This window comes from Sminthopsis crassicaudata, chromosome 2, assembly GCF_048593235.1.
Source record: "Sminthopsis crassicaudata isolate SCR6 chromosome 2, ASM4859323v1, whole genome shotgun sequence".
Lineage (NCBI taxonomy): Eukaryota > Metazoa > Chordata > Mammalia > Dasyuromorphia > Dasyuridae > Sminthopsis > Sminthopsis crassicaudata.
The window spans coordinates 260797909-260825543 of record NC_133618.1 but is presented as its reverse complement, the minus strand read 5'-3'; the positions used below and the strand labels follow the sequence as shown (position 1 = coordinate 260825543).

At 34.1% G+C, this 27635-nt stretch overlaps 1 protein-coding gene across 1 annotated transcript; it reads right to left on the bottom strand.

The window, feature by feature from the left end:
• Positions 1-3239: 3239 nt before the first annotated feature.
• Positions 3240-4178, bottom strand: LOC141553418 (olfactory receptor 4K1-like). The gene has a single exon (XM_074285084.1). The coding sequence runs from the start codon at positions 4176-4178 to the stop codon at positions 3240-3242; it is 939 nt and encodes a 312-aa protein (XP_074141185.1).
• Positions 4179-27635: the final 23457 nt, after the last annotated feature.

The following is a 27635-nucleotide window of genomic DNA, read 5'->3' as shown; positions in this document are numbered from 1 at the left end:
TCTTACAAAAGGGTTCTAGTTCACCCTGAAGGGGAGCCTCCAGGTTGAAAGTCTTGAGTGGTTGTTAACAACACTCAGAGTCAGTTTCCTTGCCCAAATGATGGGTTTTATTTTCACGAGATTGTCAGAGGACACATTAATTCAAAATAAAAAATAGATAATCAAAAAGAAATATCAAATAAAGTGTCAACAAAAAGATTCTGCCCAAATAAACAAAGGTTCCACTTTTCTAAGAGTTACTAAAGCACAGGTAGAGAGAGCACACATACAGAGAGCTCATGTTTCCAGGTCAAAAACATATGATTCATTATCATTCAAAATGCAGGAACGAGTGCTTCCAGTGCATGAGTAAGGAGGGCATAAGGCACAGATGTAGATGGCACTCAAAAAAAGGAAATGAGTTATCAAAATACATGCATTGTTTGGGTAACATACATAATATAGAGATACCATCTTCACTATGGATATAATCACATTATTCTCTACTGCTCCCTGTTGGTCACTTAATCTCTACTTTGCACTGAACATATCATTTCTGTGTTAGGTGTATCTTCCCATGGTAAAACATCATAGGTGAATTTTGACTGGGTCTGGTCATGTGGCTGACGGACTGCTCTGCTACTAAAGTTTGGGCTTCATCTTTTCAATTGCTGACCATCTTGATTCTTTGGGACTACTAAACCAGATTATTTTTTTTTCTTTTATCAGTCATTTGCAACATAAACAAAAGCAACAACAACAAAAGAAAGAAAAAAAAAAAAAGCTGTGGATTCATTCTGTACAAGCCAGAGAAAAATTCATCTCTCTCCTGTTAATCAATTAAATGATCTCTGAGTTCAATCTTGAGAACTTCAAACCAAAATCACCCAGTTTACTTAGTGAAAATTGGATAAGATTTATATAAATTTCTGCCACCTAGACAAAGCAGGCTCAAAAAAGATTGGTATTCAAACTGCTTTCTTTTTTACTTAAACCTCATTTTCATAGAATGAAGCAATTTGCATGGAAACCAATGGTGCTTATTATATGTCTCCCCCTCCTGGCAGAAATATTTTGTGTTCCATGATTTGTTGGATTTGTTTTTTTAACAAATGAATAGTCTGGGAGACAGAGCCAAAATGGTGGAGTAAAGTCAGGAACTTGCCCAACCTTTCTCCCAAATTGCTCTAGACTCCTTTAATAATGACTCTAAATATTTTTAGAGCTTGAGAACACAAGTAAAACATTTTCCAGCTGAAAAGAATTTAGAAGGTCAGCAGGAAAGGTCTGTGACTTCAGGGTGGAAGTCCAGCATGCATGCAGTCCTGGTGTCCAACATCCCAGCCAACACCAAGCCACCCCAATCCCAGCCCCAGTCCCGACACAGCCCAATACTCAGCCCAGACCCAGCACTGGATTCAGGCCTAACCTCAGCAAGATCCCTGAATTAGCAGCAGTATTGGTGGCTTCCAGACCTCTCAGCCCACATAAAACAAAGAGGACCTAGAAGGTCAGAAGAAAAGGTCTGTGGAATCAGGTGGGAGCACAGCGCAGCACCAGGATCAGTCCCAACCCCAGCCCCAGCATCATCAAGGCAGGACTTCTAAATCAGCAGGAGAGCTAGAATCTTCTGGATTTCTTGGTCTAGGAACGCCAGAGAAGACTTGGAAAGTCAGTGGAAAGGGTCTGTGGAGGTGGAAGTCTGATGTGCAATCCTAGTGCAGGCTGAGTCAACCTAGCCTCAGCCCCTATGTGGGGCCTGAACATCAGCAAAACAGGACTCTGATGATTCAGCACACTAAATCTTAGAGCTACAGTTGGGTGGGACACACCTAATAGCTTCAGGGCAGAAAAGAATACTTGTGGTCTGGTCTTTGTAAGGATCTCTGAAAACAGCTGCACAGTGTAGAGGGCCACAGATAGTAGGGAAGTGTGGGAATAGTATAAGACCCTTTAGTCCAGAAAAAGGAACCCTGCTGAACTATCTATATTACCTTGAGGGCATCTCAACTTCCTGAGAAGTCAGGGTGTGTGACAACCTGTGTTACAATTAAAGCAGAGTTATACTAAGTGGCAGAGATATCTGCACACAATAGCAAGTTGTTTATGTGGTCCATCATTTGCGGTACATGCTCAGTGTGCTATAGTTGTCATGGATATTAGGGTACATGAGGCAGAGAGAATTTGGAATAAATGAACTCCATCTATGTGAGTCCTGCCTCTTCACTCCTCACCTCCGATCAAGGACTTGGGCTGGTACTGAAATCCTACAGTGAGCCAATCCAGACATTACAGCACAGAATCCCTAAAGCTTGGGACAGTGCAACCCCTCCCCCCGGAAACAGAGCCCTACTTTAGCAAACAATTAAAAACTGAGTAATAGGCTAGGGAAATGAGCAGAAAACAAATGAATGGTGTGATAGCAAGCTTCTAAGAAAAATACAATGTCTATCTATATGCTTTAAACTCAATACTAGGTAACAAATAGAATACACACTGACAGTTTCCCATGGGTAAAATGTGAATGTTATATTTTAAAATGATAAAACAACAAAAGAAAATATATTCTATAAAAGACAGCTTCAGCTAGTGTCCATGAAAGAACCTGGTACTAGCTCAAGGCTAGATCTGATCTTTGTACACTATCCTCTTTATTTTCCTCTGGGATATGGCATAGTAGAAAGGGAACAGAAAGCATGAGTTTTAATCCTTTCTTTGACAGTTACCATCTCCTCCTTGGAACTCCTAGCTTGGAGTTGTAATAGATAGAGCATTGGACTTGGAATCAATAAGACCTCACTCACTTGCTAGATGTGTGACACTGGCCAAAACACTTGTTTGTTCACTTACTTCAACCAAAAAATGGGGTTAATAATAGCACTTATTTTCCATATTTTTGTGAGGATAAATTAAATTAATATTTGTAAAGCATGGACCACAGTGCCCAGCACATAGCAGGTACTATATAAATGCTTATTCTTTTTCTCTTATCAGCCAAACAAAGAGATTAAACTACATTATTACCTTAAAAGTCTCTTATGGCTCTGTGATTGTATTATTACAATATTACTCCACCATAATGACTCATTCTATACATCTGAAACCACAAAAGAATGAGCACTATTACAGGATTCTACAAAGCTGAATCCAATAATATCCAGAAGCCAATAATAACAACAGAAGTATGATAATTCATAAATCATATATTCAGTACAAAAAGCAATTTGGACTTCTCAGGAATGAACTTCCTCATCATATTCCTAGGACATCTGTTTGGACTCTATGTGCCGATTCCTCAGTTTCTTCATGGCTGCCTTTACCTCTTCATTCCTCAGAGTATAAATGACTGGATTCAAGAATGGAGTAAAGACAGTAAAAAATACAGAGATAAACTTGTCAATGGGGAAACTGTCAAAAGGCCATATGTAGATGAAGATCAATGGCCCAAAGAAAAGCACCACAACAGTAACATGAGCAGACAAGGTAGAAAGTGCTTTTGAGGTCCCTTTAGAGGATCGACTTCGGACAGTAACAAGGATAACTGTATAAGAAATTAGTAAAAGGATAAAGCAGATAAGGGATAGCAGCCCACTGTTTGTCAGTACCATGATTTCCAGAAAGTAAGTGTCTAAACAGGCAAGCTTGATCACTAGGGGAAGGTCACAGAAAAAATTATCTACCTTGTTGGGCCCACAGAAAGGCAAGTTCACTGTGAAAGCCAAGTGGCTTGCTGAGTGCAGGATACCAATAGTCCATGAAACCCCCACCAAAGCAGTGCACACACGTTGGCTCATGATGGTCATATAGTGAAGAGGTTTGCAAATAGCAATGTACCTGTCATAGGCCATTGCCACAAGAAGCACCATTTCACTGCCCCCAAATACATGCAAAAAAAAGATTTGAGACATGCAGCCCTCAAAAGTGATGATCTTGTGCTCATTGAGGAAATCAGCAATCATTTTGGGAGTAGCAAAGGTGGCCTGGCACACATCAATGAAGGAGAGATTGCTGAGGAGAAAGTACATGGGAGAATGCAGGCGAGAGTCTGTAATGACTGTGAGGATAATAAGCAGGTTGCCCAGCACAGCAGCTCCATAAAATACAGAGAAAACAAAGAACAGGGAAAGCTGGAGTCCCCAAGAACTAGACAGACCCAACAGAATGAATTCAGTCACCACTGACTTATTGCTCCACTCCATTTATAAAACCAAGGAGCTTGAAGTTAGCTAGAATAAAGAAATATATCATGGGTTTATTCATTACATTAAAGATGACTTTTCCCTCCCCCTATGTCTTTACTGAAAAATGAAATTCAATTCAATTAGGAATAGGAAATAGAATATACTCATATAGTCAACCATATATATATATATATATATATATATATATATATATATATATATATATGCACACACACATATACATGTGTGATTTTGTATACTATATAATATGGTGATTAAATATAATTATATATATATATATACATATATATATATATATATATATATATTTAGTATGTAAGTATATCCAATGTGAAATTTCTTCTATTTGTTGAAAACTTCCATGCAAGTTGGAATCATAGACAGTGTCCTAGGGCCTGTAAAGTTAATCAATCAATGAGTATTTATAAAATGCTTACATATACCAAGTTTCCTGTGTCATGTAAGGGAGATACAAACACATAAAATTAAAAAAAAATCTCTCCTCACAATAAATTCACATCTTAATGGGGATGAAAGAAACAAGTATATATAAAATATAGACCATGAATAAAAGTTGATATATAAACACATATAGCAGTTATATACAATGTAGTCTTGAAGGGAGGGTAATAGCAATTAGGCAAATCTGAAAAAGCTTTACTCAGAAGAAAGCTTCTGAGTTGCATGCTAAAGGAAAAGATGGAATTTATGACACATAAGTGACTTGCATAAGATTACATTACCATCGTATGTCATAAGCAGAACATAAACTTAGATCTTTGCTTAGCTCCAACATCAGCTCTATAGCCACAAAAACACATTGCTTCTTCAATTTAGCATGCTTAAAAATGTGTAGAAGGCTGAAACTGCAAAAAGGAAGGTATGCTTGAATCAGACAACCAAGTACTTAAGGCTAAATACTTATTTGATGTGAGACAATGACTCCATTGATGCTTGCTGAATGTTTGGTGTTAAGATAATCATAGGCAAGGATTGGAGGGCAGAGGGAGAGAGATCAGAATTACTTGGCAGGAGGATGAGGAAGAGAGAGCCTGGTGATTCTGTACTCCAGGATTCAGGATTCATCTTTGGCAAGCCTCATGGCTATTTGCCTGCCTCCTTCACTTCTCCCCCTGAAAACCAAGGATTTTAATTTATCCTGATTCTGGCTGACCCCAAGGCCCTCCAGGGAGCTAGCCCATACTCTACAAAAATGTACAAAATACTGGGAATACAAATACGAAAAATAACCAAGTCATTGACTTTATGGAGTTTAGAATCTAATAGGTAAGACAGAAAGAACACTAATAAATATGATATAAGATTGCTGGAGAGAAAAGAAGGATGCAGACAGAGTGCTCTAAGAAAAATAGTAGAGGAAAATTAATTCTCCATTTTCAGCTGACAAGATTCAGGAAAGGCTTCCTAGGAATAACTGAAGTAAACCTTGAAGATAGATAGAGAGCATGAAAGAATATTTTCCAGAAATGGAGAATAGCCTGGGAAGATGATAGAAGGAGAGGAAAGGGTAAGACTGGAACAGTATTATCTAGTTTTTCTGAAATTTAAAGACCAGAAAAAATAAAATAAAAAAGAAATTTAAGGACCTTTTAGGGAAATAATGTAAAACACAGCTGCTTGGAGGCAGTTTATGGAAGTCTTTCAATATCAGACATAGAAGTTTATGTTTTATCTAATCAACACTTTAAAAAATATTTAGAAGGAAAATATTTGCCTTAGGATTAGAAAGTCCTGGATTTAAATTGTATTTTTGACATGAATTGGCTACATGACCATGGGCAAGTCATTCAAGAGTGAAAACTATTTTTTCCTTTTTAGTATCCTAGCATTTAGTGCAATGCTCAGCATGTAGATTAATAAAATTATTAAATTAATTAAGATAATTAATCTTGTTTAGATGCTAATATGCATTAGTGGAAAAAAATGTCCATATTGAAGGGTCCCTAAATTAATGAAAAATCATAAGGTCTAGTGATTTCTGTTTAAGATAGTGAAAGGTAGATTTGGTGTATATAACAGGCACTTCAGTATGTTTTTAATTGAATTTAAACTGTGATTATGCTCATGAACATAGTTTTAAAATTGCTTTCTACCTTATATCACCTTATTTCAAATAGTCTGGTTCCCATAGAAGCAAATATGATAATTTAACAGTCATAATTTTTCTTTACATGTTGTCATCTAATTGGAATAGTTATGTGACACAGTGGATAGTGCACAGGGCCTAGAATCAGGGACTCTCATCTTTCTAACATTCAAATCTGGCCTTAGATATTTACTGACTGTGTGACACTGAGCAAGTCACTTAATCCTGTTTAACACAGTCTCCATATGTGTATAAGGAGACTAAGAAGAAAATGACAAACTATTCCAAGATCTTTGTCAAGAAAACCCTAAATGAGGTCACAATGGAACAACTAACACAATCAAATAAAATTTTTTTTTCAAAATAAGTACTTTGAATTATCCTTTTTTCTCTTTTTCTCCCTCCTTTCCTCTTATTCTCTCTCCATCATCTTCCTTCCTTTCAAATTCAGAGAATTCCTCCACATGACTAGATGGTCCAACTCATCTCTCTGGCTTTTCAAACAAGCATTCTCTAAAACCTGATTTTCACTGAAGAATGAATATTTAATATATTCATCATTTTCCTTATCCAAATTACAGTTTTCTCAAGACTTGCTCTTTATAATACTTGCTATTGTAATAATAAATGATATATATAATATATATATATATATATTTATATATAATAAATTATAATAGGATATTGAAGTTAAGGACACCCAGTTTTTCAAAGTATTTTGCTTTATCGGATTTTATGTTCTGTGAAGCAGATTAAAGAAATATATGGCTAATACTAGGTATCCTATTGTGATTTCTTATTAACATTCTAGCACATTTATAGCCTGATTTCTTTTAGACATATCTCACTGGAAAAAGGTTTTGGAAGAGGAAAAAAAAAGGAAAAAATGTATGATAATTTTGTTGTATATTTGAAAGAAATAGCAAATTGTGCATGGCAGATTTGAAGTTTCATGTGCATGCAATCATTGTTGTTATTGTACTATATTGTGGAAATTCCATAAATTAAAAAGATAATATGGTTTTAATGCAGAATTATAAAATATTTTTTTCTCAGCATTACGGTACATGATAATGACAATCCCTTCCTCCAAATCTAGGGATAAATAAATGATATTTAGATTTAGACTCTTTTTTGAACAAAGGGTTTTACTGCACTGTAAAGTTTTGGAAAGTTGTCTGATAATAGGTATTAAAGCTGAAGTCATTTTTAACTTGAATTTTGTCTTCAATGAAGACAATGTCCAATGAAGTCTATTAAAATAGCCAAGTATTTTTTCTGTTTAATGTAAGTAAGAAAGCATTAAATTAAATACAGTTAATGTTTCCTATTATAACTTCCTGGGGATTTCATTTGTAGTGATCCTAATGTTTAGTATAATTTCCTATATAAAGTGTATAATTTAAAAGTCCATTAAGGTTTTTGGAATATCCACAATATATTAGTAATGATTTAAAAATACTTATTTTTCAATGATACTCCAATGCAACTGATGCAAATACAATATGATGATAAAGCAATGTAATTGATTTTTTAACATCCTTTTTCCCCACCCTCCTATAAATTCTGTTCTAAGTAAAGAAAGTGTAAGACTCAATGAGATAAGCCCAATGTAAGGGAAGAAAGAAAAGGGTTAGAAGAAAAGAAAAATAATTTTTTTTTTACTCTTGATGGAAAAATGGGCTCAAGAATTTTCCAATTCCTTTGCTTTAAAAGTAAAACACTTCCAGACCTCAACAAGCAGCAGCCATCAAAAATATTGGATATTAGTTAAAAAGTAGAGGAAAAGATCATTGGGTAGAACACAAAATGGAGAATCAAAAACAATACAATGCATTAAATAAATATGGTATAAATATGAAGTACTTAAAAAAATATTTTTATTTGATTAAAAACTGACAAGAAAACTTGATAACAGTCTGGGATAAATTAGGCTTAGACCAAAATATTATGCCACATTTTACATTCTGTTCTAAATAAATGTGTTATCATAATATAAAGACAGTGCTTTTTTTTTTTTTTTAAGAAAAATATAAAAAAGTATCTGTGTACTATTGGTCAAAAAAGGATAGACGCAAAGATAAAAGAGATAACTTTGATTACATGAAACTAATAGGCTTCTGCATAAACAAAATTAAGGCATCTATAATAAGAAGGAAAGAGGTAAAATTTGAAAAAAAAATGCATCAAATTTTCCTAATAAACAATTTACAGTACATTTACATATGTGTCTGTATATACAAATATAAATAAACATATGCTTTATGTTTATACATTTCTGTTTATGTATACATATATATATATTCTCAAACACATCATATACAGTGTGTATGTGCACACTAGATAATAGCATTTGTAAATGCAGGGGAACAATCCTTCCCAAATAAATCCAGAACATAGGCTAGTAGAGCAGTGATCACAGCTCTCCTTAGATTATCTTGAAGCATTAAACACCCAGAACCAACTCTAAAAATAGCAGAAAAAAAAAACCTGAAGATTAGAACAGTGTCACTTTCACACTGAGAGCAGAACACAAGCTTAATATAATATTTAAAGTCAAGACTTAGCCTGGAAAATGAGTTTAGAAGAAGAACCTGAGCATAACAAGTATGGAGGAAATGAAGATAAAGACAAACTCAGATGACATCAATATCAAAACAGTTAAAGGCAAATTCAGAAAGAAAAAGTGTGAATTGGACACAAGTTCAATAAGAATTTCTTGAAGAGATCAAAAAGGATTGTTAAAAATCATATAAGAGAGGTAGCAAAAAAAAACTAGAAAAGAAATGTGAGTGATGCAAAAAAAATTATAAAAAGAGAGTCAACAGCTTGTTAAAAGAGACACAAAATATTTTGAAGAAAGTAATACCTTAAATACCAGAATTAGCCACGTGGTTAAAAAAAAAAAAAAGGCACAAAAATTCACAGAAAAGGAAAACTCCTTAAAAAAGAAAGTTGGTCTGGAGGCAGCTAGATGACCCAGTAGATAGAGCACCAGCTCTGAAGTCAGGATGACCAGAGCTCAAATCTGGTTTCAGACACTTAACACTTCCTAGCTGTGTGATCCTGGGCAAGTCACTTAATCCCAATTGCCTCAGGGTACAGGAGAGCATTGTACACAATAAGAGCAATATTGTAGAGTTATCAGCAGGGAACAACTTAGCTGGTCTAATCAGTATAATAATCTAAGACAATTCTGAAGGACTTATGAAAAATACCATACATATTCAAAGAAAAAACTATTGAATCTGAGTATCTAATGAAGCATAATTTTTTTTTTTCATTTTCTCTGTCTTTTTTGGAACATGATTAATTTTGAAATATGCTTTGTATGATTTTACATGTATAATTCATATCACATTTCTTGCCCTCTCAATAGGTGGAAAAAAGATGTAAAGGAAGAAGATAATTCAGAATTCATTCTTAAAAAGTAAAATTAAAAATAAATAACACAATTTGTAAAAATAAAAAAAGCATGGTTCAGAAGAAAAGATATGAGAACTCACTCACTGAACTATTTTTCAGAAGTGGGAAGTCCATGAGTGTTGTAAATTGAAATATTTTCTGACTTTTTCATTTTGATCAATTATGCAAAGTTTATTCTCTTTTCATTTTTTATAACTACTATTTTTATACAGGATAGCTCTCTGGGCAGGAGAAGATACTGGAAAAATCATGTTAATATAAAAAATCAATAAAAAAAATTTAAATTAAAAAATGAATTCAGGGATGAGGAAGGAGTAAAAAGCTAAAAGAAAAGAAAAACAAAACATAACAAAACAAAACTTCCTATTTCCTGCCTGATAGGGGAAAAAAAAGTCCAAAGACTTTCACAATCTTTTTTAATTTAGAACCTTTCTTTTTTTTTCTTTTGAATCACACAGTTAGGAACACTTGTATCTCACTTCTATCCCAGCAATAAATTTCTTCAAAATTATCACATTTTGCCAATTCCTTCTGGCAAATACACTATCTTGGGTATAGCATAGACTCATATTGTTAAAGAATTTTGTAAATACTTAAAACAGCAATAATTCATATAATATCTGTTGGTTATCATTTCTGTCATATATATTTACCTCTGATAATTACGTGACATTTTGCAGAAAATTTTTCCTATGTAAATTTTGTTAGGCTATGCTTCTGTTATAGGAGTTTCATTTTTCTAATTTTTATTGGAGATGAGAGGACGAATAAAGACATGCCTCTGATTATATATGTACACACATATATGACATCTTTATACAAACAGAGAAAGTATTTGTGCTGAAGACAATGAAAATAAATTTTAAGGGAAATAAGTAACATTGCTGAATAAATACTTACCACTATTTCATAGAATCTAGCTACTTTTTACACATTTGCATCTTCTTCCAATTCCACATTGTACTTTAAAGAAATTGTCATATATACAAGTTCACATTTATTTTCCTAATTGGATAATAGATTTAGTTCTAAAAGGAATCATAGGGGTCATCTAGCCCAACACTCTCAGGAAACTGAGGTTAATGTAGTGTGCAAGTGGTTTATCCAAGTTCACCCTAGTAATAAATGGCTGAGCTGAGATTTTGAAGTTAAACTTTTGTCTCCTAATTTGTTCATATTCCCACTATTATATACTGTCTTTTATTATTAAACAATAAATCTTTTCTTGACACTTTTCATTCTGAAATATCTTTCCTATTTCTAGCCCTTTGCTCCAACATGATAATTAAATAGTAGTTGCTAAATAGTAGTTGCTTGACCTTTGATATCATGGCACCAGACCAAAAACTCTAGTTGTTTAATAGATAAGAAAAAGTTTTTGGATAGTCCCAGTATGCCAGAATAAAAATTAAAAACAAAACAAAACAAAACAAAAAATAAAACAAAAAAAAAACTTCATGAACATATCATTAATATACCTTAGGAAGAAAAAAATTACTAGTAGAGGTGTCTGGAATCTGAAGTGACAGTCATAGAGAAGGTCTTTTTTCCCCCTCTTAACCTTGCATAATGATTTGGCTCAGCAATGACATCTAGCTAATATCCTATGGAAAATACCATTATGGAGAAGGAAAATTTGGAGGTACGAGGCAGTGCTGCAAGATGAATAGGTTAAGCATGATAATTTTACATGAAAGCAATCAACTCAGAGGAAGAACAAAAAGAAATTAGTCTGGCTATCAATATAACTATCAAGTCAAGATAATTATCAAGATAAGCCCTAAAAAAATTGACCCCTTCTTATCATATTCTGCAAACAAGCAAGCTAGGAAAAAATAACTGGGAACAAAGGACATGTCATATTTCACTAAGATCAATTCAGTTTGATCAAATTCAATTAGGAAACATTAGGTCCTCAATATGTACAAAGAACTATTATAAACTGATGATATGAAGATGAAACATAATATAGTATTTGCCTAAAGGGAACTTATAATCTAATAGAAAAAAATGTGATGTACATAAATTAGTATGACATTGCATAATTCCATAAGGGCAAATGAGAGACACAGAGAACAATTTTTAGAAAATTTAAGGAAATAAAGAGCATTTTTGATAGCATTTGGAGAAGCATATGAGATAGGGTGGAATAATTATAGGTTTTAAAGTCTGAAAGAACAGTGTGCTTTATATTATTACATCATGTGGATTTTAGGAATATTTAATGTAATAATAAAATATGAAGTGGGTCCTGAAGGAACAGAAAGTGTATAATAGGTAAAGACTTGGAGAGAAAGACAGAAATTAAAAGTTTCAGGCAGTTGAAGAATGTACATGTATATGGGGAAGTAAGAAAAGACATGAAGCAAATGAGGAGGTAGAAATCATGTCAAAATTAATCATGTAGTTGTATCTGTTCCATATATATGCATAAATAGATGGAATCATATATATAGGTTTACGTAAAGAGAGAAACAGATCTATTTGTCTACATGTACAGATATGTGAGTATCAATATGCATATGTATATATGATGTTTTCATATATGCACATTATGGATGTTAGACAAATTTATTTTTAAAATTAGATGTTTACTATTATATGGACATAACTTTTACTTCCTTTATTAAACGGGCAGGAAATTCACTTTCAACTAAATAAGCTTTTTATTATGAGGCTCGTTCTCATGTCATTTCCACCTTTATAGTACTCAGAAAGCATAATATTAAGACTTTGAATGAGTTCTTTTCTCTGTCTCCAAAATGGTGGATCATTAAAGCCTAGTTTATTAATTATGTTCTAAAATTCTCTTCCTGATTTACATTGCCAATATCTCACTTTTTTCTTTAGCACTTAACGGTTTTCAGAATCTTTTTTTTTTTCCATAAACCACCTTATGAGGCAAAGAACATTTTTATCCCTGTTACAAATGGGAAAATTTGGATTCAGAGTGGCTTACTGATTTGCCTGAAGTCACTCAGTATGTGGAATAGCCAGTAATTTAATCTAAGTCTTTATGAGATTACTTTTTTCTAAACTATCTCTCTGATTTAAAGTAAGAAGCAATTGATGAAGTGCAGAATGGATGAAACAAGCTTTATATATCTTCACTGATAAATATATCTTCACTGATAAATTCAAAGCATCGAAACAAGTTTGCTTCTAATGTTCTTGAAAAAGTTAAGTCAAAGTGAAATCATTTATGGGTGTTTCTACTGCTGAGAAAATTAAAAAAAATCTTTATTCAAAACATTTATTCTTTCTAATGTTCAGAAGCTAGAGATAAACCCCATTTCATCATCAAAATGTATTTATATTCTCCTTGAAGTTAATATCAGAAATTAATAATATTTCCTGGGTTCTGATGGCTATGATTTATTAAAGAACAACAAGAATCTAGTTCTTTGTTCTGCTGTCCTAATAACAAATGGCAATCATAATTGTCTGCTAAGTGACAGCAGAAAAGGCATCTTTCCTTACATGTTCCCCCCCAAAATCTAGAATGAATGCTGAAATTTTAAGAGAATGCTAAGTATGTCAAATGAATAAACTCTGCCTGGACACCAAAATATTCTCTTAAGGTTTATTCCTATTTGTTAGTTTCTTTTCTGTTCTGCTTGCATTAAAGTTCAACTATTTTTATTTTGCCTATTTTTGAGTAGAGGAATCAAAAGCCTAAGTCTAATTTAGATTCCAAGTCTATAAAACAAGACTGGACTTCATTGGAGTGATAAATAATATAAACATACATCTTAGGTGTTTGAGATATATTTCATAATTGACTTTTCATATAATTTTAAGCTAAAACTTCTCCCTCTATCCCTTTTTACATTTAGTGTCATAATGCCTACTTGTATTTTTGATGTAGGTAAAGCTTATCTATTTCTACATACCAGTTCTGAAGTAGATCCAAAAGTAATAGAGTCAAGAAAGAGAGAAAGGACTTCCAAAACCATCATACTTTGAAATTAATCATAGTTTCCAGCAACAACACTCTATTTATATTCTGTTTAGCTAAAATTGAAGCTCAGAGAGCTAAGCAGTTGTCAGTGACCAATGGGAAAATCTTTGTGGAATAAAGTCATCTTTCTGTGGGAGTTATTAAAACATTTTTTTTATTTTTCCAGTAACTTTTAAAAATTTTGCTTTGTGATTTCAAGAGATGATACATCCACAAGGAATAAATATTATAAATTTAGATCTAGGAAGTCATAGTCAAGTTCACAAACTGTTATTAAATGCCTACCATATGCCAGTCATTATGTTAAGCACTGGGAATTAAAAGAAAGCAAAAAAGCAAACACAACAACAACAGCAAAAAAAGGTCCTACTTTCAAGGAGTTCACAGTCTAATGGCTGAGACAATATGCAAACCATTAAAAAAAGAATATGGAGTATAAATTAAAGATAATCTCAGAGAAAATGCATTACAGCTATAAAGAAATAGGAAAGTCTTCAGTAGAGGTTTTTTAGCTGATAGTGAAAGAATGAAGGGAAGCCAAGGAGGTTTAAATGAGGAAGGAGAGAAGTGGAGACATGGAAGCCAGCCAATAAAAATGTCCAGAATGTCCTGTGTGAAATAGTAAGGAAGCCAGTGTCATTTGAACATAGAATAAAAGAAAGGGCCTGATTTTAAAAACCAAATTAGAGTAGGGAAGGATAGAATGTGGGGAATTGAGTAATGCAAGACACCTATCTATTAAAATTCAAGAAATAATTAAACAGAGCCAATGATTGAAAAATGAAAGAAACAGTCAAATATCTGATAGGTTATAGGTGATCTCCTCCCTGATGTCATGATTGTCTTCCAGGGGAAAAAAAAAAAAAAAAAAAAAAGACAAACAAGAACTTTGTGCAGAAGATGGCCCACTGAGGACCAGTCTATCTATTCCTTCCTTCCTTCTATCTTTTCTTCCTTCCTTCTTTCTTTCCTGCTTCCTCCCTTTATTCTTCCCCTCCTTTCTCCTTTCCTTCCTTCCTTTCTTCCTTCCTTCCTTCCTTCCTGCCTGCCTTCCTTCCTCCTTTCCTTCCTTCCTTCCTCCCTCCTTTCTTTCCTTTCTTCCTTCCCACTACCTTAAAATTAAAAAAAGAAAAAAAATACCAAAATGAAAGAAAATGTGTATGAGCTAGAAACAGAAAAGAACCTTGACCATAGAAAGCTACTATGGTGACAAGACAGATGAAAACCAAAAATTAATGAGAAATGATGAAGTAAAATACTTTCATTTTTATTGAAAAAAAAAAAACAAAGAACTAAAAAGAAATTTTAATTTACAAACACAGAACTCAAGAGAAACATAGAAAGGTAAACAGGTTCAAAATATATATTATTTAAAAATTAAACTGTTTAACTCCTTAGATGGGAAAACAATATCTATATTTTTTATTTTAATGATAGCATATAATTTATTTTATTAAAGCTTTTTATTTTCATAAAATTTAATTTTCAATATTCATTTTTGCAAAACCTTGTGTTCCAAATTTTGCCCTCTCTCTCCCAACCACCTCTCAGGGGGAAAGTAATCAAATATATGTTAAATATGTGCAATTCTTCTATACATATTTCCATAATTATCATGCTACACAAGAAAAATCAGATCAAAAAGGGAAAATAATGATAAGGAAAACAAAATGCAAGCAAAGCAACAACCGAAATAGTTAAAATACTATGTTGTGATCCACATTCAGACCTCCTTTCTCTGGGTTCATGGCTCTCTTCATCACAAGACCATTGGAACTGGCCTGAATCACCTCACTGCTGAAAAGACCTGCATCCATCAAAATTGATCATTGTATAATCTTTTTTATTTTTTTTTAATTTTTTTAATTTTTGTTTTGCTGAGGCAATTGGGATTAAGTGACTTACTCAGGGTCACATAATAGGCAGTGTTAAGTATCTTCTATCAAATTTGAACTCAGGTTTTCCTGACTTCAGGGCTGGTGGTCTCTCTACTGCACTACCTAGCTGCCCCAATCATTGTATAATCTTAATGTTGCTATGTACAATGATCTCCAGAGTACACTTACTTCACTTAACATCAGTTCATGTAAGTCTCTACAGGACTCTCTGAAATGATCCTACTGACTATTTCTTATAGAACAATAATATTCCATAACATTCATATACCAAAACTCATTCAAGTATTCTTCAGCTGATGGGCATCTTATCTTATCTACAACAAAAATGTTTGCATATGTGGGTCCCTTTCCCTCCTTATGATATTTTGGGTATATAGGCCCAGTAGGGACATTTCTGAATCAAAGAGTATGCACAGTTTGATAGTCTTTCTGCATAGTTCCAAATTGCTCTCCAGAATTGTTGAAGGAGTTCATAACTCCACCAATAATATATTAGTGTCCTAGTTTTCCCACAATCTCTCCTACATTCATCATTATATTTTCCTGTCATCTTAACTAATCTGAGAGTTGTTTTTTTTAATTAAAGCTTTTTATTTTCATAACATATACATAAATAATTTTCAATATTCACCCTTGTAAAACCTTGTATTTCATTTTTTTCCCTGCCTTTCCCCCACTCCTTCCCCTGGATGAAAAGTAATGTAATATATGTTAAACATGTGCAATTATTCTATACATATTTCCATAACTATAATGAATATTCTTTGATTCAGAAGTGTCCCTACTGGGCTTCCAGGCACAGTAGGCTTGACCATTTCACCTCCTGAGAGTACTTACAAAACAGTGTCCATCCATACACTGATGTGGGAAACTGGGGAATTTGTAGATAATATTCTAGTCACTAACACAGATAGACAATGTTTGACTTATCAACTGGGAGAAGTAGTGGCATCAGGTTTATTGATACAGACCTCTAATAAGCAACCTGGTGATAGTCACCCACATTCTGATTCCAAGCAGCAAAACCCAGGAATATACTGGACAGCAGCTGTGACAGCTGACTGACCTATGCTCACCATCTATATAAATGGCATACCATTAGAAGGACTGGTAGACACAGGTGCAGATCACACAGTCATTAGAGGTACCAACTGGCCCAGTCACTAGCCAAAGATTAAGGCAGACACCTACATGTCTGGCATAGGAGAATCAATAGCAGATGAAGTTAGTGGTACCCCTTTGAGATGGATATTTGAAGGCAAAACAACAGTTTTTACTCCTTTTATAGTTGAAAAAAATCCCCATCAATATATGCTACTGACAGAAATAACAAAATCATACTGAGGAATATGTTCGGAAACAAGGATTGGCAACTAGATTTTACACTTGTTGAGCCTGGGTTAACAGTGGGACATCCACTGGTATGTGTGTGTGTGTGTGTGTGTGTGTGTGTGTGTGTGTGTGTGTGTGTGTGTGTAAGGATGTGGTTCCTGCAAAAAAAGAGAAGGGAATTGTAAGGGCCCTTTAAATGGGTGGCACCACAGTACAACAGGAGATTGAGTGGCTTGGAAGTAATTTCTGTGGATATAGGACTGCCCTGTGGGTGGGATCCTGTCCACATTGAGATAGCTTCCTAATGGGTGACAACTCTCTCGCTGGTTGGCTGTGTGTGTGACCTCACAGGCCCTTTATAAGCCCACTGCAGACAGCAGTTGCTCTCTTTAACCTGGTGCTCTTTAACCTGGCTCCCTAGCCTAGAAGTTCAGGGTGGAGAGCTAGAAAGGTGTTGTTGGTATAAATATGATTATTGAAACCTTGAAAGAGAATCAGGTTTTCAAAAAAGACTATGTTAAAGGGAAAACATCAGACAGCTATAACAGAAAAAATCAGAGAGTTAGGAAACATCCATATTAAAGGATTAGTAAGAAGAAAATGCCATGAAGGAGACAAAGAAGAAATGCCTACAACATGCTGCTTACAGGTACATTGGTGACACTGTAGATAAAGAGCTGGAACTCAGGAAGAACTGAGTTCAAAACCAGGCTTATATACTTATCATTTTTATGAACCAGAGTAAAGCATAGCTTGGATTCAGAAAAAAATATCTACGTTCAATTCTAGATTCATGACATTTTTAAGGGTTTGAACCTGGACTTATTTCCCCTCTGTCTATAGCAATATCCTAATGTTTAAAATAGATATATTAATAATGTTTGCCATACAGGATGAGAATAAAATGAGACGAGAAGGAAAGCATGTTCTCTTGATACAAGGGAGGGCAGTATCAAAAGTCATGAGGATGAGAAACAGGAAGAAAAAAATTATTGAATTTGATACTTAGGACATTGTTAGGGTTTTTGGAGAAAAGAATCAGTCTTTTAGATTACATCTATACACATGGTACCAGAACCAAAGCAATTACTACTCAGAAAAATTTTATAAACAGCATTTACTCTCTGCTACATTATGAAGACCAAAGACAGGATGAAATATAAATTTATGGATTGGAGTTATTGAATCTTAGGGGGGCAATTCAGTTATTCCATGAGTATATACTTTCATAGTTAAGAAAATACTTAAATATCTTATTTTGAGATTATTTCTTTAATCAAAACCATTTCTATAAGAGTTTATATACTATATATATATGTATATATATGATTTCTACAGGAATTTAAGGTTTTATTTTTCATAAAACATTCCTGGGAAGTAAGAAGTATAAAGAAGTATAAGTATTTTTATTCCCATTATTCAGCTGACACCTTTGCAATGAGTCAGATAATTAAGTTTTCAAGACAGTATTTCAAACAGGTTCTCTTATTGCAGAACTATTGTATTTACTGTAGTACATGCTGTGTTTTATAGGTCCAGTTAGGTCAATGTACAACTGACTGGCCTTAATAACCCTCTCAAAGCCCATCTGTTAGTTTTTGGTATGAGGATAGATTAATGGCCTACCTTTCTAGAGATTTAGTTATTCTGATACACATATATATCAGGCATCAAAATTGTCAAAGCCCAGAGATTTAGGTTTCTGATCCTTATATAGCTACCATATTTGCAATGAAAGTGCAGCAAATATTTGATTTATCTCAAACCCCAGGATAGAAAGAAACTTCCTTTCTGTAAAATTTTTCTCACATAAAATTATTTTAGGTTGTCTTAATTTGCATAATACTGTATATAAAGAGTAAAAAGAAGTGCTTAGAAAGAGCAAGAATGGTCATGACATAGTTCCTATCCTAATATATCCATTTTCCTGCTCAGACTGGAATATGACAGGGCAGAAAAGTGGGTGAAGCAGTGTGCTATGATGGATAGACTGATTTTTGAACTTAAAATTCAAATCCCAACTCAACTCTTAATATCTATATATGACTATGTGTAGATATAACCCCTCTAAAATTCAATTGACTGTATGATATCCATATCAACTTCATAGAGTTGTTGTAAGGTCTAAATGAGAAAAATATGGAAAACATCTTTTAAAAATAAGCACTGTATAAAATATTAACAGTTATTGTTATTGGTATTGCTTATTTGTTTCTATTGTTATTCTGCCCTCTCGATTTTTGAATATGGGAGACTAGACTTCAGTTTTAGTACCCAGTGTCATGAAAGGATTTACAGAAAGATCAAAGGGTTTACAAGTTAAATACTCAGAAACAAAAAAGTTCTCCAATTTGAATATTAAGTTCATTAGATCTTTATCAGATTGTGATAAAGGACAATCAAGAGAAAAGAGTATGATGGGAGAGAATACCAAGGAAAGACTTTGATATGATCTCTTATGTGATCTCTCATCTCTAGACATAGAAAATACTGACTTGCATTAGTAGAGTTTCCTCACTTGCAAGTTCCAAATACTAATGAAATCACAAATTTAACTGAATTCTTAAATATTATTTTATATGAACTATGATAATGGGCATACTTTTTTTTTTTCTGCTGAGGCAATTGGGGTTAAATGACTTGCCCAGAGTCACTTGTCTAGAAAATATTAAGAGTCTGAAGCCAGATTTGAACTCAGGCCCTCCTTTTTTTAGGGCCAGTGCTCTATCCACTATATCTAGTTGCCCTTGTACATTCACATTTAATAATAGCAAATAGTATAGAATATTTCAGCTTAGAGAAAATGATTTAAATTTATTTAAAACTAGAAAATACAGATGTTATTGTTCAATTATTTAATCATGACATTTTTAATTTGGACTAAAAAAATTCCAATACCATTATTGTGGCTCATCATATTGTGGTATGAAGTAAAGGCTATACTAGTCTACAAAATTATCACAAACTTTGGCATTTATTACCTAATTTTAAAAGCTTTAGAAAACCAGTCTTATAATGATTATGTGTCAATTATCCTACTACTAGATAAATTAGAAGAGCCTATAACAACAAAGTTAATGAATCACCAGGCAATAAATTTGTATGTTTCATTGATAGCTTCTTATTTGTTTACTGCAGCAATTTTGAAGAGTATTTAATAAATCACAAAAGGCATGTAACTTGATGTTGGAGGAGGTAACTATAGCAAGGAAGTCATAACTCTTTTACTACTGAGATCATCATGAAAAAAGTCAAATAACCCTTTCAACCTTAATTTCCTCCTCTGTAAAATAAAGTTATTAAAAATACCATAACTTGCCTTTCTATTCTAATGCTTTTTGTAGTTTGTAGTCATGAAAGCATATCTTTGATTACAAGGGACTGAAACACTGTATCTCTGGGATTAAGCTTCCATCATTCTAATACTATTTGTAGTTTGTAGCCATGAAAGTATCTATAATATCTTTGGTTAGAAGAGATTGAAACATTTCATCCATTTGGGATTAAGTTTCCTCATTTGTAAATTGTGGGGAGCCAAAACAGTTGGACTGTAAGGTGCTATCTACCACTGAGCCAATGCTATTATAATCCAGTGACCCTAAATATTATTTTTTCAACTTCTTTACAAATATTCCCTCTTCAAATATCCTTGAGAAGTGAGCATAAAATCACAGATATAGAGCTATAAGAAATTTAGAGACTGTGCAGTTCAATGTTTTTTATTTTATTTTATTTTTATTTACTGATGAGGAAACTGAAGTTGAGAGAAGGTAAATGATTTGTCCAATATCTCACATGAAATAAGTTACTGAGGAGTTACATGAAAATGTTTTCACTGACTCTTAAAACAGTAATTTTTTTTCTATCTGGTTCTCTAAATTTATGAAGTATGTTTAGCAAAACAACCTTTCCCTAGAAAAATGTAGATTCTATAAACTAAAATTGTTCTACTTTAAAAAGAAGTGAATTTAACTTTTAGTTCAACACTTAATTCAACACTGGAAGAAATGGTAATATGAATTGTACTGTGGACTAAGAATTCATTAGGGAGGAGCATGGGTTTCATTTATGTGTCTTTCAACTAGTAATTTCATCTCTCAGGTTAAAAAGTATCTATCTTTAAGTTTCAGAGTTTGACTCCTCAAAAATTATGGTCATGGGGAATAGGCAGTATTAATAGTTGTAGCAGAATTCTTGCCAGTCAAGATGACAAAGTCAAGAGACTCCTGTATTTCTACTTACCATTATGCAGAATTTAGTTTCAGGTGATTTGGGCATTGAGCGCTTGGCAGTTTAAATCAAAAAGGGACTTTTTTTTTTAATTGCTTTTTAGCCAAATGTTTTCCTCATCAAGATCTGAATATATTGTCTAACAGCTGAGGGAGAAGAGGAGGCAAGAAACTGAGAAAATGGAGGAAAAGAACAATGGTTATGGCAGTAGAAGTAGTCTTGATTCTTATTAAGAAAGGATATATAATGCTTTCCTCTCTGCTACTATGTCTGTGGACAGGTTAAGGCTTTGGTATAGTTGGATAGAGATTACAACCAGGAGTCCACTCTCTTCCTTACCCAAAGGAAAGGCTGGGGCAATGAAAGCATTATTTCTCTGGAACTCATCTAAGTGAGGAAAAGAATGGAAATAAAGTACATAAGAAATTAGGAGTTTATAATCTGCCTCACAGAAGTTCTGTGGTAAATCCTCATTCAACCCCATTCTGTCTCTTAGAGACTGCCTTAGATTGTCATCAAGTAGCTTTGCACAAAGCATACAGTCAACTTTTAACATTGGCATAAGCAGAACAGAATTATAGGCAAAATTTCCACAATAAAAATAATATAAAAATTAGAAATAATATATGAAGGATAGAAAGTGCAATGGAGTTGAAGGCTGGAGTTTTGGGTTCAAATCTAGAATCAAAACCTTGCATAATGATTTCCAGACTAAGTTTCTTGATCTCTGAAATGGGCATGACAGTGTAGGTATTATCTATTTGGAATTATAAATTTAAAGTCTGAAGAGACTTCAGAGGTTATGCAGTTTGACAATTTTAATTTCCCAGATAAGGGAATTAAGGTTATATTCAAAGTCATTAGATAGTTAGGCAGTGACAAATATTTGTATGGGGAAAAATAACCAAAAACATCCAACAACACTCATTCTGAAATGGTAGGACTTGAATTTGAATCAGCTCTGTTTCTCACTATCCATGTAGTCACAGGGAAATTGTTTCATTTCTCTGGGCTTCAGGTTAATTATCCTAAAGTGAGAGTATTAGAGAATTTCAAAGGTTACTCACTACTTGTTACAATTATCTTTGACTTGGCTCACATCTGTCACTTCCAGAGCCAAAGTTCTCTCTTCTTCTGTTTAAAGAATGTGCTTTACCTGGAAAGAGTTAAATGAAATGATTGGAAGTGAAATGATTAGGACTCAGTAACAAAAAGATTATGTGATGATCAATTGTGATGTACTTGGCTCTTTTCAACGAGGTGATTCAGGCTAATTCCAATAGACTTGTGATGGAAAGATCAATCCTCATCCAGAGAGAGAACTATGGAGACTGAATATGGATGAAAATATAGTATTTTAATCTTAGTCATTGTTGTTGTTTGTTTCTTTGTTTTTTCTTTCTCAATTTTTCCCTCTTGATCTGATTGTTTTTATACAACATGACCAGTACGGAAATATGTTTAGAAGAATTATACATGTCTATTTTGTATTGCTTGCTGTCTTGAGGAAGAGAAAATGGAGGAGAAGAGGGTTTTGCAAAGGTGAATGTTGAAATCTATCTTCACATATAAAATAAATCCTATTAATATAAAAAAGAAAGTACTTTACAAAATCTCAGAGGACTATATAAATGTGAGCTATAGTTTTAAGAAAAGGTTAAATTATGTTGAAGAAAACAGGAAAAAGCATAGTGTCATTAAAACTTATTTCCATTTTTTTGAAGTTTTAACCCTTTAAAAAGCTAACTGGAAAAAAAATCATTAATAAGAATGATTTCAGTGAACTAACATCTCCTAATTTCTTTATCCTTCAGGTGAATATATAGGAGAAAGATAACTAGATTTAGGATAAAAAGGCATGGATGAGTCTCTGCCACTTACTGTTACTTTGGCAAAGTCATAACTTTGTGAATGTCTCTTTGCTTTTTGAGATAACAATTATGATAATATCAAGAAGTTTCTTTAAAGTGCATTAAGTTTTTCAAAGTACATTTCATATATTATCTCCTTTCATAATTGCAGTGCTTTTTTAATATATGTGGGCTCAATAATAATAGCTTCCATTCACACAAAGCAACTAGTTTGCAATGAAAGTACTTAACAAATAACATATCTTATTTCATTCTCACAACATTACTGAGAGGCATATACTTTTGTTAGCCACATTTGTTAGCCATTATGGAAGCTTAATTAAAGATTAAATAACTTGGCCAGACTGACATGAGTGGTTAGTGTCTCAGACAGATTTATATTCACATCTTCCTGTCTCCAGATCCATACTCTATGCTCCATGCCACTTAACTTCTTCTTTCAAGATTGCATTAAGAAAGTGATTTGCAAAACTAGAAGCTTTATTTAAACATGAGCTATTAATAATGACAGTGATATCTGGGTCTAAATCCCAAAAAGATTATAAAAGAGGCAAAAGGATCCATGTATGCAAAATGTTTGTGGCAACCCTTTTTGTAGTGTAAGGCACTGCCAACTGAATGGATACCCATCAGTTGGGTAATGGTTGAATAAACTATGATACATGAATGTTATGGAATATTATTGTTCTATAAGAAATAATGAGAAAGCTAATTTTGGAGAGACCTGGTGAAATGATGCTAAGTGAAGTGATCAGAACCAAGAGAACATTGTACACAGTAACAACAAAATTTTGTAATGATCAACTGTGATGAACTTGGCTCTTCTCAAGAATGAAATGATTCAGGCCAATTCCAATAAACTTGTGATGAAGAGAGCCATTTCCATTCAGAAAGAATACTGTGAGGACTAAATGTCAATCACAACATAGATTTTTCATTTTTTGTTGTTTGCTTGCATTTTCCCCCAGTTTTTTTTCTTTTTTACTTGATTTTTCTTGTACAGTGCAATAAATGTAGAAATATGTATAGAACAATTGCATAGTTTAATTTATATTTCATTACTTGCTCTCTAGATTAAAGGATAGGAGAAAGGAAGGGAGGAATCGGAATACAAGATTTTGAAAGGGTGAATATTGAAAACTGCATGTATTTTGAAAATAAAAAGCTGTTATTTAAAAACAACATATGTATTTGTAAAAATAAAATAATATTAAAGTAAACTTTAAAATAATTAATGTATTATTTCTAAAAAAGGTGACTTGTGGACTCTAAGGAAGAAGTGAACAAACCTTTTATAAAATGGCATCTGCTATTAAGCAGTTTCACAAAATAAATCCTGAGCACAACTCTATTAGCATAATTCTAAGTACATTTTCTTTTTTAGCAAAATCTATGATTGAATTTTCATTGTTAAACTAATCTAGTTATTGTTTATATTAAAATAGCACTGGGCGGGGCGGAGCCAAGATGGCGGAGAAGAAACACACTACTCAGTGAACGTCCTCACTCCCTCACAACCAATTAGATAAATTAAGTCTCAAAATTAGCTCAGGACTGATAGATACCACAAGGACTGGAAGCACGACTTACCAGCTGAAGAGAATCTGGAGTTTCAACAGGAAAGGTCAGTTCTCAGGGGAGGAATAAGAAAGACCAGCACAGACAGTGGGGTAGGGGCACACTGCGCCCATTGCGCTGGGAGGGGCTCTGGGATCAGAGAAGCCACTGAGGTAAAGGAATCTGGCACAGGCTGTCCGCTCTTCTCTGCTAATTATTTAGCAGTTCAGAAGAGAAAGCCAAAATATTTTAAAACTCAGATTAGATTTCCCCCCCACCCCCCACCCTGGGGGTGACTCGGCAGACTCGGCACCAGGGGGTGTGGCCTCAGCTACCTCCTGAGAATAGTTAAGAGACTGACAAGTGGGTGGATACGGCCCAAGGCAACACACACGGCCTAGCTTAGCTGGAGGGAGTGGAACTCAGCTCCAGGAAGTCCCAGAGAAGCGGAACCTTTGAACTAGGGACCGCGGTTTCTGGCAGACACTTCCAGTTTGAGCGCAGGGGCTTCTCACTTCACCTGCTGCAGACATCCACTCCCCACCCGGACACATAGGCTGAGCTTCTTGCTGTCTTCACTATTCTACGCCCTCAAAGCACAGCAGTGCTAATCACCTCTGAGGCGCTTCCAGGGAGGGGGTGGGGAACTCTCTCCCAGAGCTCTCTCTTAGCGCGGGCGCAGGGGCCGCTGCATCCATCCGGTCTGGGAGGAAGCTGGTAAAGAAGTAAATAATTTCCTACCCCAGGGACAGACCCCAAAATATTTTTTAAGTATGAGCAAAAAAGCTAGAAAAACTATAGATTCCTTCTATACAGAGAAAGAGCGGGTACCCAACCCCGAGGAAGTTAACAGCAAAGATTCAGAAGATAACAACCTAAAGGGGAACAATTCCTGCCCCCCATCACATAACTCTCTCCTAGAAGAAGCTCTTAAGAAATTGAGGGAGATCGAAGAAAAATGGGGAAAGGAAAGAGAAGTTATGATAGAGAGTAACAACGTCCTGAAATTGGAGTTGGAAAAAATAAAGAATTCACAGGAGATGCAGGGAAACAAAATTAGTGAATTAGAAAAGGTTAAAAAAACACAGGAAAGTAGGATTTCTGAATTGGAAAAGATAAAAAAGTCTCAAGAAAATAGAATTTCTGAATTGGAAAAAGAAAATAATTCTCAAAAAAAAAAATTAGGGAAATGGAAAAAAACTCAATAGAGCAAAATAATTCATTTAAAAACGAAATTGGGCATTTACAAAAAGAACTAAAAACTGTGAAAGAAGAAAATAACTCCTTAAAAGTCAGGATGGAACAAATAGAAATGAATGATTCACAGAGAACCCAAGAATCAGTCAAACAAAACAAAAAAAATGAGAAGCTGGAGAACAACGTCAAATACTTACTGGGAAAATCTATAGACCTGGAAAATAGATCTAGGAGAGATAATCTGCGGATTATTGGACTTCCAGAAAACTATGACCAAAAAAAGAGCCTAGATTCTATTTTACAGGAAATTATCAAAGAGAACTGTCCAGAGATAATAGAAACAGAAGGGAAAGTAGATGTGGAAAGAATTCATCGAACTCCTTCTGAAATAGACCCTAAAAAAAGAACACCACGGAATATTGTGGCTAAGCTGCAGAATTACCACACAAAGGAGAAAATCCTGCAAGCAGCTAGAAAAAAACAATTTAAATACCAAGGTGCCACAATAAGGGTCACCCAAGATCTGGCTGCCTCCACATTAAAAGATAGAAGGGCCTGGAACCTGATATTCCGTAAGGCAAAAGATCAAGGACTGCAACCAAGAATGAACTACCCAGCTAAGTTTAGCATCTTTTTCCACGGAAGAAGATGGTCATTCAATGAAACAGAGGAATTCTATATGTTTCTAAGAAAAAAACCAGACTTAAACAAAAAATTTGATCTACATCCACAAGACTGAAGAGAAACAGAAAAAGGTACACAGAACCCTTGAGAACTGTAACTCTGTTGTGGGTATATAAAAAATACTCAAGGATAATTTGATTTTACTGATATAAAAGAAAAAAAGGGGGGTGTAGTAAAGGGAAGGAGGTCGGTTCAGAAAAAGGGGAAGGAGTGATAAAAAGAGGGAAACTACATCCCAGGAAGAGACATAGAAAATACACCATATCTGAGGGAACTTAGTGAGGGGGAGAATCATTGTGTGAATCTTACTCTCATCAGAAGAGGCTCAAAGAGTAAATAATTAACATATTTGTTTTTCAGAGAATTTTCTCTCACCTCATTAAAAGGGGGGAGAGGAAAAGGGAAAAGGAAAAGGGGAATAAGTGAAGGGACTTGGAGGGAGGGGGGAGGGATCCTAAAAAAAAAAAAAAAAAAAAAGAGGGAGGGTTGCGCGTCACAAGGGGGGTCTGTAAATTAAATATCGGGGAGGGGGATCAGGGGGGTCAAGGGAAAAAAGCATAATCTGGGGATAATACGATGGCAGGAAATACAGAATTAGTAATTTTAACTGTAAATGTAAATGGGATGAACGATCCCATCAAACGGAGACGGATAGTAGATTGGATCAAAAAGCAGAACCCTACAATATGTTGCCTACAGGAAACACACTTAAAGCAGGGAGATACATACAGAGTAAAGGTAAAAGGTTGGAACAGAGCCTATTATGCTTCAGGTAAAGCCAAAAAAGCAGGGGTAGCTATCCTTATCTCAGATCAAGCAAAAGCAGAAGTAGATCTCGTTAAAAAAGATAAGGAAGGAAACTATATCCTGCTGAAAGGTAGCATAAATAATGAAGCCATATCAATACTAAACATATATGCACCAAGTGGTATAGCATCTAACTTTCTAAAGGAAAAGTTAAGAGAACTGCAAGAAGAAATAGACAGTAAAACTATAATAGTGGGAGATCTCAACCTTGCACTCTCAGATTTAGACAAATCAAACCACAAAACAAACAAGAAAGAAATTAAAAAAGTAAATAGAACATTAGAAAAACTAGGTATGATAGACCTTTGGAGAAAACTGAATGGCAATAGGAAGGAATATACTTTCTTCTCAGCAGTTCATGGATCCTATACAAAAATTGACCAT

Bases quoted from the DNA above. Each gene is read 5' to 3' on its own strand.
- LOC141553418 (XM_074285084.1), bottom strand. From the start codon at position 4,178: ATGGAGTGGAGCAATAAGTCAGTGGTGACTGAATTCATTCTGTTGGGT.